The 18,306-nt window shown below is 49.9% G+C and overlaps 1 protein-coding gene across 2 annotated transcripts; it reads left to right on the top strand.

Moving 5' to 3' along the window:
- The first annotated feature begins 665 nt into the window (after positions 1-665).
- Positions 666-17,998, top strand: kctd10 (potassium channel tetramerization domain containing 10). Of its 2 annotated transcripts, none has more exons than XM_055655386.1 (7): positions 666-750; positions 7,818-8,031; positions 12,299-12,468; positions 13,348-13,431; positions 14,671-14,723; positions 16,770-16,965; positions 17,312-17,998. In XM_055655386.1, the coding sequence occupies exons 1-7, from the start codon at positions 748-750 to the stop codon at positions 17,528-17,530; spliced, it is 939 nt and encodes a 312-aa protein (XP_055511361.1). In that variant the 5' UTR covers positions 666-747; the 3' UTR covers positions 17,531-17,998. The 2 variants fall into 2 exon arrangements, with proteins under 2 accessions (XP_055511361.1, XP_055511359.1); XM_055655384.1 differs by having other exon boundaries at positions 13,345-13,431.
- The last annotated feature ends 308 nt before the right edge of the window (positions 17,999-18,306 follow it).

Raw genomic sequence — 18,306 nt, 5'->3', positions numbered from 1 at the left:
ACACAGTTTAAGAATAAGGGGTAGGCCATTTAGGACTGAGATGAGGAAAACCTTTTTTCACCCAGAGAGTTGTGAATCTGGAATTCTCTGCCACAGAAGGCAGTGGAGGCCAATTCACTGGATGTTTTTAAGAGAGAGTTAGATTTAGCTCTTGGGGCCAGTGGAATCAAGGGATATGATTGCCAATTAGAGCAAGGAAAAAAGGGAAGATTCAACTAAACCAACATGATTTTGTATGGAAGAGATAACATAACATACTTGAGAGAAGTTAAAAAAAAGAGATATAGTGAAAAAGACTCAACTGGTCAGGCAGCCTCTGTGAAGGGGGAATCCCTTCAGATCAGCTGGTGGTTTGGAATGACGCGCGAGGGGGAAGTGACGCAAGTGCGGGGCAGCAAGCGGCCTACAGTGCTGCGCCAGGCAGCGGGGCGGAGGTGACGTACGAGGAAGCATCGACGCCGGTGCGGGGCAGTAAGCCTAGGGGAGCGGAAGTGAGGTAAGGCGCGGCCTGATTTAGTGGGGGCGGAGTGACGTAAGACAGGGGGGGGGAGCGCAGGAGGCGCCGGGCAGCGGGGCGGAAATGACGCACAAGGAAGCAGCGACGCTGGTGCGGGGCAGCAAGCTATGGGGGCGGAAGTGAGGTAAGACTGAGGGGAGGAGTACAGGAGGCGCCGGGCAGCGGGGCGGAAGTGCTGTCGAGCCACCGGAAGTGCGCTGGCGGATCGGGTGAAGCCGAGCGGCGGGTTGATGGTGAGGCGAAGTTTGTCCGCGATTGTTGGCCCGGGGCCGGGGGGGAGATGGCGGGCGCCGCGGGGCCTGGGCTGGGCTGGGCTCCCGGGGAGAGGAGCAAGGAGGCGGGAGGGAGGCATCATGGCGGCGGCGGGGGACGGGAGGGAGGCGCTAGGCCTGAAGGAGAAACACATTAACCCCACCCCCGCTTCACCCACTCTCCCCACTCCCCCGCACACCTCATCACTCACCCTCCCCCCCACTCTCTACTCCCACTTCCCCCCCCCTTCCCACTACCCTCCCCTTCACAATCCACCCCCTTCCCCACACACCTCACCACTCACACTCCCCCCACTACTCTCTACTCCCCACTTTCCCACTACCCACCCTTCACCACTCCACCCCCTCCCCCCACCACACTCCCTCCCCTCTCCCCGCACCCCCCTACACCCCACTCCCCCTCCCTTCCCCAGTCCGCCCCTTCACCCTCCCCACACCTCCCTCATCCTCCCCCCACTCTCACTCTCCTACTCCCCACTCCCCCCCTACCCCCCTACCCTACTCCCCCCTCCCTCCTCGTCCCCCCCACTCCCCCACACCTCACCCCGCCACCCTCAATGTGACATGGCTGATCGTCCCCAATCAGTACCCCGTTCCTGCCTTCTCCCCATACCCCTGACTCACTCTATCTTTAAGACTCCCTATCTAGCTCTCTCTTTAAAACATCCAGTGAACCGTCCTCCACCGCCCTCTGAGGCAGAGAATTCCAGATTCACAACTCTCTGTGTGAAAAAGTTTTTTCTCACCTGTTTTAAGTGACTTACCCTTTATTCTTAAACTGTGACGCCCTGGTCCTGGGTGCCGTCTGTACGGAGTTTACTCGTTCTCCCTGTGACCTGCGTGGGATGTTCCGGTTTCCTCCCACACTCCAAAGACGTGCAGGTTTGTCGGTTAATTGGCTTCAGTAAAGTTTTCGAATTGTCCCTAGTGCGTAGGATAGCGCTAGTGTACAGGAATCGCTGGTCGGTGCGGAGTTGGTGGGCCGAAGGGCCTGATTCTAAACTAAACTGCTAAAGTACAAATTCACGTGGTCTCGGGGAGAACGTGCAAACTCCACACAGACAGCACCCGAGGTCAGATTCGATTCTGGGTCTCTGCGCTATGTACCAGAAATGGTGACAATGTTGATAGCTGGCCTGGGATCAGTTATTTAATTGCAAATTCCTTCATAACATGGAGGCAACACTGGTGTAACAGAGAGCTGATGCCTCGCAACACCAGAGACCTGGGTGCTTTCTGACCTTGGGTGCTTTCTGTGTGGAATTTGCATGTTCTCCCAGTGGCCACATGAGTTTTCTCCAGGTGTTCTGGTTTCCTCTCGCATCTCGAAGACATGTGGATTTGTAGGTCAACTGGCCTCTGTAAACTGTTCCTCGTGCACAGGGAAAGGAAGTGAAAGTGGGATAACATAGAACTTGCAGAGAGGATGTTTCCACTAGTAGGAGAGTCTAGGACTAGAGGTCATTAGCCTCAGAATTAAAGCATGTTCCTTTAGTGAGGAGATGCGGAGGAATTTCTTTAGTCAAAGAGCAATGAATCAGATGCTGGTAAAATCAAAGGTAAACAAAAAATGCTAGATGAGACTCGGGTGAGGCAGCATCTATGGAGTGAAGGAATTGCCGACGTTTCGGGTCGGGTTCTCAAGCCGAAACCTCGTGGGATTCCTTCTCTCCTCCCACATCCAAAGACCCCAGGTTTACTCCAGTAGGTTAATTGGCTTCAGTGAATGTAGACTCTATTGGGCCGAAGTGCCTAAATCTGCTCCTATCACTTATGGAATCTTATGACGTCGGTGGCCAGGGGCAAGGGAAACGATAGATATGAAAAGGTTCTAAACAAAACTACTAAAGTACAATTTTTGCAGCACAGTGGTCGCAGCGGTAGAGTTGCAAACTCTTGCACAGACAGCAGAGGTCAGATTCGATCCTGACTATGGGTACTGTCTGTACGGAGTTTGCACGTTCTCCCATGACCTGCGTTGGTTTTCTCGGAGAACTTCGACTTCCTCTCACACAAAGATGTACTTGTCGGGGGAACTTGCGTAAAGCAGTCGGAAGTAATGGTGCAAGAAAATAACCGAGAAAAAAGGGAAGTGGGTTTCTCATTATCCGTGCACCATCACAACCACAACCCTGGTATTTTTAAAATATTCCAGTCCCTTGTGATGAAGCTAAGTCTACACCACTAGTACTGATGTACCTTGATAATATGCTGTTATTCTATGTTGAGGGAGGATTGTGCCCTTATGCTAAGAGATTTGGGGCTTTGCTATCCAGACCTGGGGTTTGTACCTGGAAAGCTCTTGGGATTGGCATTTAGTTTAGAGATACAGCGTGGAAACAGCCCCTTCGGCCCCACTGAGTCAATGCCGTCCAAAGATCACCCCGTACACTAGTTCTATCCTACGCACAAAGGACAATTTACAGAAGCCAATTAACCTGCAAACCTGCAAGTCTTTGGGGTGTGGGTGGAAACCGAAGCACCCGGAGAAAACCCACGTGGTCACAGGGCAGAGGTACAAGCTCCGTACAAACAGCACACACATAGTCAGGATCGATCTCGCATATGTGGTGCTGTCAGGAAGCAACACCACCGCTTCACCACTGTGCTGCCTCAATTCTTTGGAGGAGTCGGGATCCAGGGCTGGCAACGACGTTTGATAACTGAATTTGTTCATATCGCAGCAGCAACTGATTGCTTTGGAGGTAGACTCCAGCATTTTTGTCAGCGTTCGATTTTCCAGCATCTGCAGTTCCTTCATAAAGAAATGATTGCTTTGGAGATGTCTGATTTGATTTTGATGTGGAATCAAAGAACTGCAGATGCATGTGAATGCACAAAAGGGCACACACCGTGCTGAAAAGACTCACGGGTCAGGCAGCATCCGTGGAGAACCCCGAAAAAGGGTCTCAACCCGAAGCCCTAGAAAGACCACACCTGGACTATTGTGTGTAGTTTTGGTCTCCTAATTTGAGGAAGGACATTCTTTCTATTGAGGGAGTGCAGCGTAGGTTCACAAGGTTAATTCCCGGGATGGCGGGACTGTCATATGTTGAGAAAAGCGGCTGGGCTTGTACACGCTGGAGTTTAGAAGGATGAGAGGGAATCTTATTGAAACATATAAGATTGTTAAGGGTTTGGACACGCTAAAGGCAGGAAACATGTTGCCGATGTTGGGGGAGTCCAGAACCAGGGGCCACAGTTTAAGAATAAGGGGTCGGCCATTTAGAATGGAGACGAGGAAACACTTTTTCACACAGAGAGTTGTGAGTCTGGCATTCTCTGCCTCTGGATACTTTCAAGAGAGAGCTAGATAGGGCTCTTAAAGATAGCGGAGTCAGGGGATATGGGGAGAAGGCAGGAACGGGGTACTGATTGGGGATTATCAGTCATGATCACATTGAATGGCGTTGCTGGCTCAAGGGACCGAATGGCCTACTCCTGCACTTATTGTCTATTGAAACATCACCAACCCATGATGTCCTCCAGAGATGCTGCCTGACCTGCTGGGTCACCCCAGCGCTCTGTGTCTCCCTATTTTGGGTTCCAAATGCAGAAGTACTGCATTATTTCCGACACTGAAGCAGATGACAGGGATCGGTTTACAGTTCCGGGCTTGTGTGCGCTGTTCTATAACTGTGTCTGCTTCCAACTGTAGCCGTCTTTTGTCTCACCACGGCTGGTTGCACCTTCAGTCACGATCTCGAATTACGTTCCCTGAAATTCTGTTCTGAAAGCTGCTGTTAAAAACCTACCCCTGAGCAAGGTTTTGTTCGTCCCCGATGCCTTGGCATTGTTAAATTAATCATTATTTTATAATTCAACAAGCGCAGGGAAGATTTACGAGGAGATATTGCTGGGACTCGAGGGCCTGAGCTCCAGGGAAAGATTGGGTAGGCTCGGACTCTGTTCCTTCGAGCGTAGGAGGAGGACAATAGGCAATAGGTGCAGGAGTAGGCCATTTAGCCCTTCGGGCCAGCACCGCCATTCAATGTGATCATGGCTGATCAACCCCAATCAGTACCCCGTTCCTGCCTTCTCCCCATATCCCCTCACTCCGCTATTTTTAAGAGCCCTATCTAGCTCTCTCTTGAAAGCATCCAGAGAATCTGCCTCCACCGCCCTCTGAGGCAGAGAATTCCACAGACACACAACTCTCTGTGCGAAAATGTGTTTTTTCGGGAACATGTTTCCTGCCTCTATAGTGTGTCCAAACCCTTAACAATCTTAATAATGAGGAGGGGTGATCTTATAGTGTTTGAGTTCAGTTCAGTTTATTGGAGGCACGGAGAAAATCTTTTATTGTGTGCCAACCAGTCTGCATGCAGAAAGACTATACATGATTACATTCAAGCCATTCACAGTGTACAGATACATTGTAGGAGGAATAATGTGAATAATAGTTAGTGCAAGATAAAGTTGAGTAAAGTCCGGTCGAAAATAGCCTGAGGGTCTCCTACGAGTGTTTAAGATCATGAGCTTGTTACGTCGGTCATAGCCTCAAGATTAGAGGGCGCTCGTTGAGAAAGGAAGTGAGGAAGAACATCTTTAGTCAGAGTACAGTTAATCTGTGGAACTCATTGCCACAGAGGGATGTGGTGGCCAAGTCGGTGGATATTTTTAAGGCAGAGATAGACACATTCTTGATTAGAACGGGTGCAAAGGGTTATGGGGAGAAGGCAGGAAAATGGGATTAGGAGGGAGAGATCAGCCACGATTGAATGGTGGAGTAGACGCCATGGGCCGAATGGCCTAATTCTACTCCTATAACTTGTGAACTTATATGGAACGAGCTGCCAAAGGAGGTAGCTGAGGCAGGTTTAGAAGACATTTGACCAGTTACATGAGTGGGAAAGATTTAGCGGGTGATGGGCGAAATGCATGCAGGTGGGACTAGTGTAGAAGAGGCCATTTTGGTCGGCATGGGCAAGTTGAAGGGTGTCCGAAGGAACTGCAGGTGCTGGTTTAAACCGAAGAAAGACTCAAAAAGGTTGAAGGGCTTGTTTCTGTGCTGCATGACCTTTCACCACGTATGGACATGTTAGGGAGGCCGACATTTATAGACCATCCCTCATTGCCTGGCGGGTGGTGGGAGGGAGGCTTTAGCGCATCGCAGTTGTTTGGCTGCTGGTCCTCCTCAATTCTGTTGCAGTGAGAATCCAAGGAATTAGACCCACCAGTAACGTTAACCTACCTGATCTCCCGATGGCTCAGCACTTCAACTCCCCCTCCCATTCCCAATCTGACCTTTCTGTCCTGGGACTCCTCCAGTGTCAGAGTGAGGCCCAGCGCAAATTGGAGGAACAGAACCTCATATTTTGCTTGTAGACAAAAATGCTGGAGAAACTCAGCGGGTGAGGCAGCATCAATGGAGCAAAGGAATAGGTGACGTTTCGGGCCGAGACCCTTCGTCAGACTTATGTGGGGGGGGGGGGCGGGGGAAGGGAAGAAGAAAGGAAGAGACTGGAGTGTGGGCTGTTTGAGAGCTGGGAAGGGGAGGGGAAAGAGGGCGAAAGCAAGGACTACATGAAATTGCAGGTCAATGTTCATACCGCTGGGGTGTAGACTACCCAAGCGAAATATGAGGTGCTGCTCCTCCAATTTACTGTGGGATATTTCGCTTGGGTAGTTTACACCCCAGCGGCATGAACAATGCCTTCTCCAATTTCATGTAGTCCTTGCTTTCTCTCTCTCCATCCCCTTCCCAGTTCACCCACTAGTCTCACTGTCTCCGACTACATTCTATCTTTGTCCCGCCCCCTCCCCTGACATCAGTCTGAAGAAGAGTCTCGACCCGAAACGTCGCCCATTCCTTCCCTCCAGAGATGCTGCCTCACCCGCTGAGTTACTCCAGCATTTTGTTTCTACCCACAAGTAACATGTATTCATGCACGTACTTGCCTTTTCCTTCTAAATGTAGTGTAGGTTATTATTGTTGTGTGTACCAAGGTAGGATGAAACGCTTGGTGTTGCATGCTATTCTAACAGATCTGATGTGCCGCACATAAATACCGTCTAGTCACACTCGTATCACGAGTGCATGGTGCAGAATATAGTTCTCAGCATTATAGCGCAGCAGTCCCACAGACAAAGTCCAATGTCTGCAATGGGGTAGAGATGAATTGGTCAGTACCCTAGTTTGTGGAAGGACTGTAAGCTCGGTTATACCAGCTCGTTGTGCCTTATCTTATGGAAGAACCATTCAGGTTACCAAGATACACAAAAAAGCTGGAGAAACTCAGCGGGTGCAGCAGCATCTATGGAGCGAAGGAAATAGGCAACGTTTCGGGCCGAAACCCTTCTTCAGACTGATCGGGGGCGGGGGGGGGCGGGGACAAGAAAGGGAAAAGGAGGAGGAGCCCGAAGGCTGGGGGATGGGAGGAGACAGCAGGGGGACTGAGGAAGGGGAGGAGACAGCAAGGAATAACAAAATTGGGAGATTTCGATGTTCATGCCCCCAGGATGCAGACTCCCCAAACGGAATAAGAGGTGCTGTTCCTCCAATTTCCGGTGCGTGATTCTCCAGCATCTGCAGTTCCTTCTTAAACACAGGTTACCAAGAGTTGTGTTTCGATGTAAAATTTTAGCCTGGTTTGTGGAGATGCAGCTTGGAAACAGGCCCTTCGGCCCACTGAGTCCACGCTGGCCAGCGATCACCCCTTACACTAGTTCTATCACTGGACACAATGTACAGAAACCAATTAATCTACAAACCTGCACGTCTTTGGGATGTGGGAGGAAACCATAGCACGGTCACAGGGAGAACGTACAGACGGCACCTGTAGTCAGGATCGAACCTGGGTCTTTGGCGTTGTGAGGCAGCAATTCTACCGCTGTGCAGACCATGGGGTAGAGATGAGTTGGACAGGACCCTAGTTTATGAAAGGATCATTGCGTTTTTCGATGTAAACCTTCTATTTGGAAGTGACTCTAATTTTGCATGAATGAAATGGTTCTGCGGGAGAGTCTGTCGAGATGGTGATGTTGAATGAAGGGTAACCGAGCTGCCCGCTGCTGTCTCCTCGCAGGAAGAGAGAATGTCTGGTGAAAGTGTGGTGTCCCCAGTGCCGGCGGCCTCCACCCGGACCACCTCCTTCAAAGGGGCGAGCCCGAGCTCCAAGTACGTCAAGCTGAACGTGGGAGGAGCACTCTACTACACCACCATGCAGACGCTGACCAAGCAGGACACCATGCTGAAGGCCATGTTCAGCGGCAGGATGGAGGTGCTGACGGATAGCGAAGGTAACGGCTCCATCTCTGGCTTGCCCCGGCAGCCCCTTGTGAGTTTAGTTTAGAGATACAGCGCGGAAACAGGCCCTTCTGCCCACCGAGTCCGCGCCGACCAGCGATCCCTGCACATTAACGCAATCTCACGCTCACATTTTAAAATTGTTATTATTTTTTTTAATTGCTGTTTTTTTTCCTTTTTCCTTCCTCCCACAATATGTAATATGTAAAAGAATATGCGATTCTGTTGTAGTTTGTTTGTTTGTTTGTTTTTTGCACAAAGTCCGCGAGCATTGCCACTTTTCATTTCACTGCACATCTCGCATGTGACGAGGAAACTTGACTTGACACACTAGGGACAATTTTGCATTTTACACCGAACCAATCAACCTACAAACCTGAACGTCTTTGGAGTGTGGGGGGAGCACCCGGAGTAAACCCAAGGGTCCCGACCCGAAACGTCACCCGTTCCTCCTCTCCATAGATGCTGCCTCACCCGCTGAGTTACTCCAGCGTTTTGTGTCTACCTTCAATTTCTTCCAGCATCTGCAGTTCTTTCTCACTAAGCTAAACTAAATCTCTGAACAAGAGGGATGAGTAACGTTTTGGGTTGGAACCCTTTTCCAGGTCTCGACCCGAAACGTCACCTATTTCTTTTCTCCAGGGATGCTGCCTGACCCGCTGAGTTATTTATCAATATTGAGCTAGCATTTTGCGTCTAACTTCGGTATAACCCAGCATCTGCAGTTCCCTCCTACATATTTAGCCCACGCTGGTTCCACTTGCACAAATATAACCAAATGGAGGATTCTCACTTGATGTGTAACTTTCTCGTGAGTGAAAAGTTGACAAGACAACATTTAAAAAAAGAAAAACTCAAATTGGCTTTGCGAAAGCCTTGACATAAACAAAATGGCTGCCAAAACCTGGCGTTGACATGGGCCATATGGTGCTCCATCTTGCACAAGTTGTTTGCACAAAGTTAACTGACTGCAGAGATGATTCATACATTATGTGTCCTTATGAAACTTCTGGGCCTGTCCCACTTACGCGACTTTTTCGGCGACTGCCGGCACCCGTCATAGGTCGTTGCAGGTCCTGAAAAATTTCACCATGTTGAAAATCCAGCGGCAACCAGAAAGACGCTACGACTCTTTGGGCGACTGAGGAGACGACTCACGGCCATACAGGCGACACCCTGGCGACATGTCGCGGGGTGAAGCCCGTATGATCGTGGGTAGTCGCCCAAAGAGTCGAACCTTGTTCTGGTTGCTGCTGGATTTTCAACATGTTTAAAATTTTCGGCGACCTGCAATGACCTATGACGGATGCCGGCAGGCGCCCGAAAAAATCGCGTAAGTGGGACGGGCCCATTAGGACGTCTGAAGAAGAGTCCTGACCCGAAATGTCACCTGTTCCTTCTCTCCAGAGATGCTGCCTGACCCGCTGAGTTTCTCCAGCTTTTTGTGTCTATCTTCGGTTTGAAGCAGCATCTGCTGTTCCTTCCTACATGGTGCCCATATGTTGCTGATCTGCCTACAATTAAACAAAACAAGGATTGCTGAGGAAAGGCGTGAACAGGAGTGGAGGTCGGGTAGGAACAGGAAGGAGGTGGAGTTTAAACAAAAAAAAACGGATGAGAGAATAGAAATGGGGGTAGATTTTGCCTGATACCGGCCTCTATCATATTTATTTTTTAAGTTTGTGTGTCATGTATATTGTCCTAACAGGAGAAATACAATGAACCTTTACACCAAAGATGCTGGTTTACACCAAAGATAGATTCCAAATGCTGGAGTAACTCAACGGCTCGAGCAGCATCTCTGGAGAGTAGGAATGGGTGACGTTTCGGGTCGAGACCCTTCAGACTGAAAGGTAGAGGTGGATGGGTAGGTGGTGGAGCACGAGACGAGAAAAGGCCAGAACAAGACAGGGCCAGTGTCAGGTGAACTCTGGAAGGGTGGAGTCCACAATGGTCCATTGTTGGCTGGGGACCATGTGCTAACGAGAGGGATGCAAACAATGGAACCAGTAGGACTACATGGGTGGGGGATGGGGGGAGGGAATGCTGGAGTTACTTGAAATTGGACAAATCGACATTCATACCACTGGGTTATAATTTGGATTAGTTGCCTTGTTTGTCCTGAAAACCTGCAATTTGTTCCTGCGCTTCTGTAATGCATTCCTTGGATCCCAGCCACAAGTCATTTATATAAGCCTGATGGTAGACAAAAAATGCTGGATAAACTCAGCGGGTGCGGCAGCATCTATGGAGCGAAGGAATAGACGACGTTTCGGGTCGAGACCCTTCTTCAGACTGATGTGGGGGTGGGGGGGGCAGGAAAAAGAAAAAAGAGGCAGAGACAGTGGGCTTGTGGGAGAGCTGGGAAAGGGGGGAGACAGCAAGGACTACCTGAAATTGGAGAAGCCAATGTTCATACCGCTGGGGTGTAAACTATCCAAGCGAAATATGAGGTGCTGCTCCTCTGATTTGCGCTGGACCTCACCCAGGCCACGGAGGAGTCCCAGGGTCGAAAGGTCGGATTCGGAAATGGAGGGGGAGTTGAAGTGCTGAGCCACCGGGAGATCGGGTTGGTTAGTGCGAACTGAGCGGAGGTGTTCGGCAAAGCGATCGCCAAGCCTTCGCTTGGTCTCACCGATGTCGAGCAGTTGATTGATGATTAGCCTGATGATTTGTTTTCTCTGTTTTGATAGTGACTACATCAAATCCAAGCTGGAGAAACTCAGCGGGTGCAGCAGCATCTATGGAGCGAAGGAAATAGGCAACGTTTCGGGCCGAAACCCTTCTTCAGATTTGTTTTCTCTGTTTTGATAGGGACTACATCAAATCCACTAATGTGATTAGTTTGGAATGTTTGCTGGAAAATATCTATATTGACACAGACCTTGTGGTAGCGCAAGGCATGAAACAGAGGTCGGTAAGATTCTAGATTGTGTTATTTATTGTGCCCAGAATGGGGTTGAGAGGGAGATAGAAGATTGAATTTAGAAAAGAGATGGGGAGAATGTCCTAATTCTTTAGTCATGAGGTTCGTGAATCTGTGGAATTCTCTGTCACAGACGGCTGTGGAGGCAATGGATATTGTTAAGGCAGAGAGAGGACAGAGGGCTCTTGATTAGCGGAGTACAGGGGATATGATGAGAAGGCTGGAGAATGGGGTTGAGAGGGAAAGATAGATCAGCCATGATTGAATGGCGGAGTAGACTCGATGGGTCGAATGGCCTACTCCTGCGTCTATTGTCTATTATCCCTCCAAACCTTTCCTATCCATGTACCTATCTAAATTTTTCTTAAACGATGGGATAGTCCCAGCCTCCACTACCACCCCTGGCTGCATGTGCCATGCGCCCAAAACCCTTTGTGTGGAAAATGTTACCCCTCAGATTCCTATTAAATCTTTTCTCCTTCACCTTGAACCTATGTCCTCTGGTCCTCGATTCCCCTACTCTGGGCAAGAGACTCTGTACATCCACCCAATCTATTCCTCTCATGGTTTTGTGCACCCTCATCCTCCTGCGCTCCATGGAATAGAAACCCAGCCTACTCAACCTCTCCCTGTAGCTCACACCCTCTAGTCCTGGCAACATCCTCGTAAATCTTCTCTGAACCCTTCCAAACTTGACAATATCTTTCCTGTAACATGGTGCCCAGAACTGAACACAATATTCTAAATGCAGTCTCACCAACATCTTGTACAAACTGCAACATGACCTCCCCACTTCTGTGGTCAATACTGATGAAGGCCAAAGTGCTAAATGCCTTTTTGACCACCTTATCCACATGTGACTTGAACTTCAAGGAACCATGCACCTGTACTCCTAGATCCCTCTGCTCTACAACACTACCCAGAGGCTTACCATTTACTGTGTAGGTCCTGCCCTTGTTCGACGTCCCAAAATGCAACACCTCACACTTCTCTGTGTTAAATTCCACCAACCATTCCTCCGCCCACCTGGCCAATCGATCCAGATCCTGCTGCAATCGTTCACAACCACCTTCACTATCTGTAAAAACACTAACTTGTGTATCATCAGCAAACTTGCTAATCTTGCCCTGTACGTTCTCATCCAATCATTGATGTAGATGACAAACAGTAACGGGCCCAGCACTGAACCCTGAGCCACACCGCTAGTCACAATAACATTCCTTCTCTCCAGAGATGCTGCCTGCCCCGCCAGCAAAATTGTCTATCTTCGGGTTAAATCGGCATCTGCAGTTCCCTCCAATCTAACATGAGCACCTTGCCTTGTGTGTTTGCAGGCTGGATTCTGATTGACCGTTGCGGCAAGCATTTTGGCGCCGTTCTGAATTACCTACGCGATGGCGCGGTGCCTCTCCCGGAGACGAATCGCGAGATCGAGGAGCTGTTGGCTGAGGCGAAATACTACCTGGTGCAGGGACTGGTGGAGGAGTGCCAATCTGCCCTGCAGGTAAACTCACCTTCACACTCTGTGGGTGGCACAGCTTTACAGGTGTCTGCTGCCTGCCCGCAGAGCACCAGACAGTGACCCAATGCATTCTAGTTGTCACACAGATTGGGAAGAAGACTTATCCACAACATACCTACCCGTCTGACTGTCCCGCCCTGTGCCCTTTCCAATTTGAAAATTAGCTTCTCCATTTCTTGAAATATGAAAGTTGCCCCTCAGGTTCCTGCTAAATCTTTTCTTTCTCAATTTGAACCTGTGTTCCCTGGTTCATGATTCCCCTGCTCTGTGCGTTCACCCTATCTATTCCTCTCATGATCTTATACACCCCACATCCTCTTGCGCTCCACGGAGTATAGGCCAAGTCTGCCCAACCTCTCCCGATAGATCAGTCCCTCGAGTCCTGGTAACATCCTCACATCGTAGCTACGCTTTTTGTAGCTTTACGGTGTGAAAGCAAATCGATCGTTCACCTGGAGAATGTCTCAGGCCCTGTTGAGTTACGAGGTACAGTCCGGAAGCAGGCCCTTCGGCCCACCGACCAGCGATCCTACCCACACTAGGGACAATTTACAAGTCTACCAAAGCCAATTAGCCTACAAACCTGCACGTCTTTGGAGTGTGGGAGGAAACCGGGGAGAACGTACAAGCTCTGTACAGACGACACCCGTAGTCAGGATCGAACCTGGGTCTCTGCCGCTGTGAGGCGGCAACTCTACCGCTGTGCCACACTGGATCTCGGTCGCTGCCTCCATTTTAAATCTGCTCTATTTTGTTTTTGTGTAATCACTCTTGTGTAATCTACAATTTTGAGGCATGCTTTGTGTTTATAACGTTGGGGAAATGCTTTCAGATTTGAAATGTCCGTTTGCCTTGCAGCAGAAAGAAACATATGAGCCCTTCTGCAAAGTTCCTGTCATCACATCAAACAAGGAGGAGCAACGGTTGATAGCAACGTCTAATAAGGTTAGAACGTTGGGAATGGTCCCCTTGAGGAAGGTGTGATGCACCCATGTCTTGTGTCTGAAGCCCATAAGCGATAGGAATAGAAGTAGGCCATTCGGCCCATCAAGTCTACTCCGCCATTCAATCATGGCTGATCTATCTCTCCCTCCTAACCCCATTGTCCTGCCTTCTCCCCATCACCCCTGACCAATGAAGATTCCTATCTCTGCCGTAAAAATATCCATTGACTTGCCCTCCACAGCCTTCTGTGGCAAAGAATTCCATAGATTCGCCACCCTCTGACTGAAGAAATTCTTCCTCATCTCATTCCGAAAGGAACGTCCTTTAATTCTGAGGCTGTGACCTCTGGTCCTGGACCCTCCCACTAGGGGCAACATCCTCTCCACATCCACTCTACCCAGGCCTGTCTGGATGTGTCATCACTACTAACACTGCATCATCTCAGTCCCTGGACCCACGCTGTTTCACTGTTCAAAATGACTCATTAAATTTGCCCTTTGAACAGTTGCAATAGAGTCATGAGGTGACAAAACAAAGCCCCATGTATCCCGATGATACAAAAAACTGCGGATGCTCGTTTAGGTCAGGCAGCATCTCTAGAGAACATGGATCGGTGAAGTTTTGGGTCGGGTTCCCTTCTTCAGACTTCAGAAGAGTCTCGACCTAAAACGTCACCCATTCCTTCTCTCCAGAGATGCTGCCTGCCCCGCTGAGTTACACCAGCTTTCTGTGTCTATCTCCAGAGACTGGTTAGCTTTTCACTGTACACCAGTACACGTGACAGTAAACTCATCTCAACAGCTGTTATCAGGCAACTGAATCAACCTACCGTGACCAGAGAGCAGTCCTCAACTACAGCAGCGAACATTCAAGGTATTAGACCTTAAAAGCCTGGAGCATTGAAACATACAGCACGGAAACAGGCCCTTCGGCCCAACTTGCCCATCCCAAACAAGAGACCTCATCTACACTAGTCCCGTCTTCCTGCATTTGGCTCATATTCCTCTAAACTTGTCCTATGCATGTACCTGTCCAAATGTCTTTTAAATGTTGTTATATTATCGGTCTCATCCACCCCCTCTGACAGCTTGTTTCCTGTCCCCACTGGCCAGTCCTAGTAGCATTTGCCAAAACTCTGGGTAACTAGACTGGCGGTCTGTGAGTTGTTTCTGATCGATGTATCTAATTAACTGTTTAATATTCTTTCAAATATTGTGAAATGTTCTTTTCTCTTTCTAGCCTTCAGTCAAGCTGTTGTACAACAGAAGCAACAACAAATATTCTTACACCAGGTAAGTGTACGCCATTGTTTGATGCGTGGACATTCCCTGCATGAGCGGAGAGCAGTGTCCTTCTCAAAGTGATTTAATGGGTGGTGTACAAACTTGTGGCCAATAGGTCCCATCTCCAGAGGTTGCGTTGTATGAATTATTCTTTAGGTTAACGAGATACAGCGTGGAAACGAGCCCTTCGGCCCACTGAGTCCGTGCCGGCCAGCGATCGCCCCCGTACACCAGCTCTAACCAGCAGCACAATTTACAGAAGCCAATTAACCTACAAACCCACGCGGCTTTGGAATGTGGGAGGAAGTCGGAGCATCCGGAAAAGCACTCGCGCGGTTGCAGGGAGAATGGACTAACTCCGTGCAGGCAGCTCCCGTGAATCCTGGGTCCCTGGCGCTGTGAGGCAGCAGCTCTACCGCTGTGTCACCGTGCCACCCCCAAGACCTGCCCAAGACTCCAGCTCCACAGTTTCTTGTGACTCCCCAGCTTAACACTTGTACCTCGCAGCAACTTTAATTCCGTACAACATAACATAGTGCTTCACACAAGTGCCATCAAACAGGATTTGACACCAAGTTACGCAAGGAGGTGTTAGCACAGATCACTAGCAGCTTGATCAAAGATGCATGCTCTGAAGCTGCTTGACTAAAGAAGCGGATTTCTAGGGCTTAAGAGCTTAATTCAGCTCCTGCAAGTTTAAGGAAGGAGAAATAAATTTGATTTATAAAGCTCCTTTCACATGTTATGAACATCGCAAATGCTTCACAGTTATTGTATTCACAGTATGATATTGCATTTGTGGGAATTGATTATGCAATACTGGCATTGTAATAATAGTGAAGCGTTTTGAGATGTCAAAGAAGCTTCATCAATTAAATTTACTCCTCATTCCTGAAACTTGCAGGAGAAGACTTCCACTTGGGAAACCTGTATGGAAACCTCTGGAGACTTTGCGCCCCGCCCAAGGTTTCCATGCGGTTCCCGGAGGTTTTTGTCAGTCTCCCTACCTGCTTCCACTACCTGCAACCTCCGGGAACCACCCGCAACCTCCGGGAACCGCAACCTAGGGTGGGGCGCAAAGTCTCCAGAGGCATTAAGCATGAAGCTGTTCTCTGTGGCTGGTTCCTTTAATTAAGAAATCAAATTTAGGGGTTCTGATCAAATGGAGCATCAAACAAAAGCACGGTGGTGCAGCGGTAGAGTTGCTACCTCAACACCAGAGTCCAGGATTCTATCCCGACTATGGGTGCTGTCTGTACAGAGTTTGTACGTTCTCCCCGTGACCTGCGTGGGTTTTCTCCGAGATAGACAATAGGTGCAGGAGTAGGCCATTTGGCGCTTCGAGCCAGCACCGCCATTCACTGTGATCATGGCTGATCATCCACATTCAGCACCCTGTTCCTGCCTTCTCCCCATATCCCCCGACTCCGCTATCTTTAAGAACATTCCCTTGAAAACATCCAATGAATTGGCCTCCACTGCCTTCTGAGGCGGAGAATTCCACAGATTCACAACTCTCTGGGTGAGAAAGTTTTTCCTCATCTCCGTCCTAAATGGCCGACCCCTTATTCTTACCCCTTACCCTTAAATGGTCAACCCCTTGCTCTTCGGTTTTCTCCCACACTCCAAAGACGTGCAGGTTTGTAGGTCAATTGGCTTGGTGTAAATGTAAAATTGTGATTAGTCTGCGCAGGAGAGTGTTAGTGTGCGGGGATCGCTGGTCGGAGCCGACTCGGTGAGCCGAGGGGCCTGTTTCCACGCTGCATCCCCAAACTAAAACTAAACTGTTCTCTGTGGAAGCTTTCTTCAATTAAGAAATGAAATTTGGCGAGAGAAGGAATGGGTGACATTTCGGGTCAGAAGAAGGGTCTTGACCTGAAACGTCACCCATTGCACCTCTCCGCAGATGCTGCCTGTCCCGCTGTGTTACTCCAGCATTATATGTCCATCTTTAGTTTAAACCAGCACCTGCGGTTCCTTCCCAAGCAATGAGGTTTCTGGGTTCTGATCAACTGGCACACACAAAATGAAGTGCGTTTCCTTGTGTGTTTTCAGCAACTCTGACGATAACATGCTGAAGAACATCGAGCTGTTCGACAAGTTGTCTCTGCGCTTCAACGGCAGAGTGCTTTTCATCAAGGACGTCCTGGGCGATGAGATCTGCTGCTGGTCCTTCTATGGGCAGGGCCGAAAGATCGCTGAAGTCTGCTGCACTTCCATCGTATACGCCACGGAGAAGAAACAGACCAAGGTGCGTTTCTGATCAGTTCGGTTCAAAGATAAAGCGCGGAAGCCATTTAGAATTGGAGACGAGGAAACACTTTTTCTCGCAGAGAGTGGTGTGTCTGTGGAATTCTCAGCCTCAGAGGGCGGTGGAGGCTGGTTCTCTAGATGCTTTCAAGAGAGAGCTAGATAGGGCTCTTAAAGAAAGTGGAGTCAGGGGATGTGGGGAGAAGGCAGGAACGGGGTACTGATTGGGGATGAACACATTGAATGGCGGTGCTGACTCGAAGGGCCGAATGGCCTCTACTCCTGCATCTATTGCCTATTATCTGCAGTTCTTTCCTGTGCATTGACGGCGTGTGTCCCTCACGCAGGTGGAGTTCCCTGAGGCCCGGATCTACGAGGAGACTCTGAATATCCTGCTGTACGAGACGCAGGACGGCCGCGGGCCGGATAACGCCCTGTTGGAGGCGACCGGGGGGGCGGCCGGCCGCTCGCACCACCTGGAGGACGAGGAGGACCGGGAGCGGATCGAGAGGGTCCGCAGGATTCACATCAAGCGCCCAGACGACCGCTCGCACCTCCACCAGTGAGACGGCGAATAGACCAGCGAGCAGCAGCCGCAGCAGCCCGGTCCTAACCCTTCCCCCCCTCCCCCTCCCCCCCCCCACCCTCCATCTTCCTCTGGAAGAAAGAGAGGGTGGGGGGAGAACTGAAAACATTCTTGCCTAACTGAGATCTTGCAACGTTTGACAGTGCAAAATGGGCTCAAGCCATTCCGTACAAACCGGCCCGACTGCAGCCTTACGCAGCAGGTGAAGTATGGAGAATTGCAGAGAAGCTGCTGCTAAAACTCTAGCTTAGGATGCTGGCCGACGCAGCTGAATTCTAGCCTTAACTGGTCCCCGAGGAGCGAGGTACTGTTTTTTTGCTTTGAACGTTGCGCAGAATGTTACTCGAGAGAAATGTACCTGCGCCTTTGACGCTGCGCTCTCTCCCCCCCCCCCCCCCCCCCCCCCTCTCTCCCCCCCCCCCCCCCCCCCCCCCCCCCCCCCCCCCCCCCCCCCCCCCTCCCCCCCCCCCCACCCCCACCCCCAACGCCGCTGGGAATGAGCGGGAAGACAGTGTGGCGATGCACATCAGCTGAGCTACAGATGGGACAAAGATCATGTGATCTCATGCCTGGCCCTTCTAATTTCAAACTACTCTATCCCGATCCCCCCCTTCCCATTTTAGATGTAAAAAATACCCTGCTGGGCAAAGATCTTCCCTCATATTCACCACTCTGAGCTTAAACTCTTCACTGGCATCACCGAGTCAACCTAACTATTTATTTCAACACTGGCATTTTGATTTATAGAAGCAATCG

Source organism: Leucoraja erinacea, chromosome 25 (assembly GCF_028641065.1).
Source record: "Leucoraja erinacea ecotype New England chromosome 25, Leri_hhj_1, whole genome shotgun sequence".
NCBI classification, from domain to species: domain Eukaryota; kingdom Metazoa; phylum Chordata; class Chondrichthyes; order Rajiformes; family Rajidae; genus Leucoraja; species Leucoraja erinaceus.
This window is presented reverse-complemented; position numbering and strand designations above follow the sequence as displayed.

Bases quoted from the DNA above. Each gene is read 5' to 3' on its own strand.
- kctd10 (XM_055655384.1), top strand. The intron at 12,469-13,344 runs GTAAACTCACCT...TTTGCCTTGCAG, and splicing joins AGTGCCAATCTGCCCTGCAG to CAGAAAGAAACATATGAGCC. The intron at 14,724-16,769 runs GTAAGTGTACGC...GTGTGTTTTCAG, and splicing joins AACAAATATTCTTACACCAG to CAACTCTGACGATAACATGC.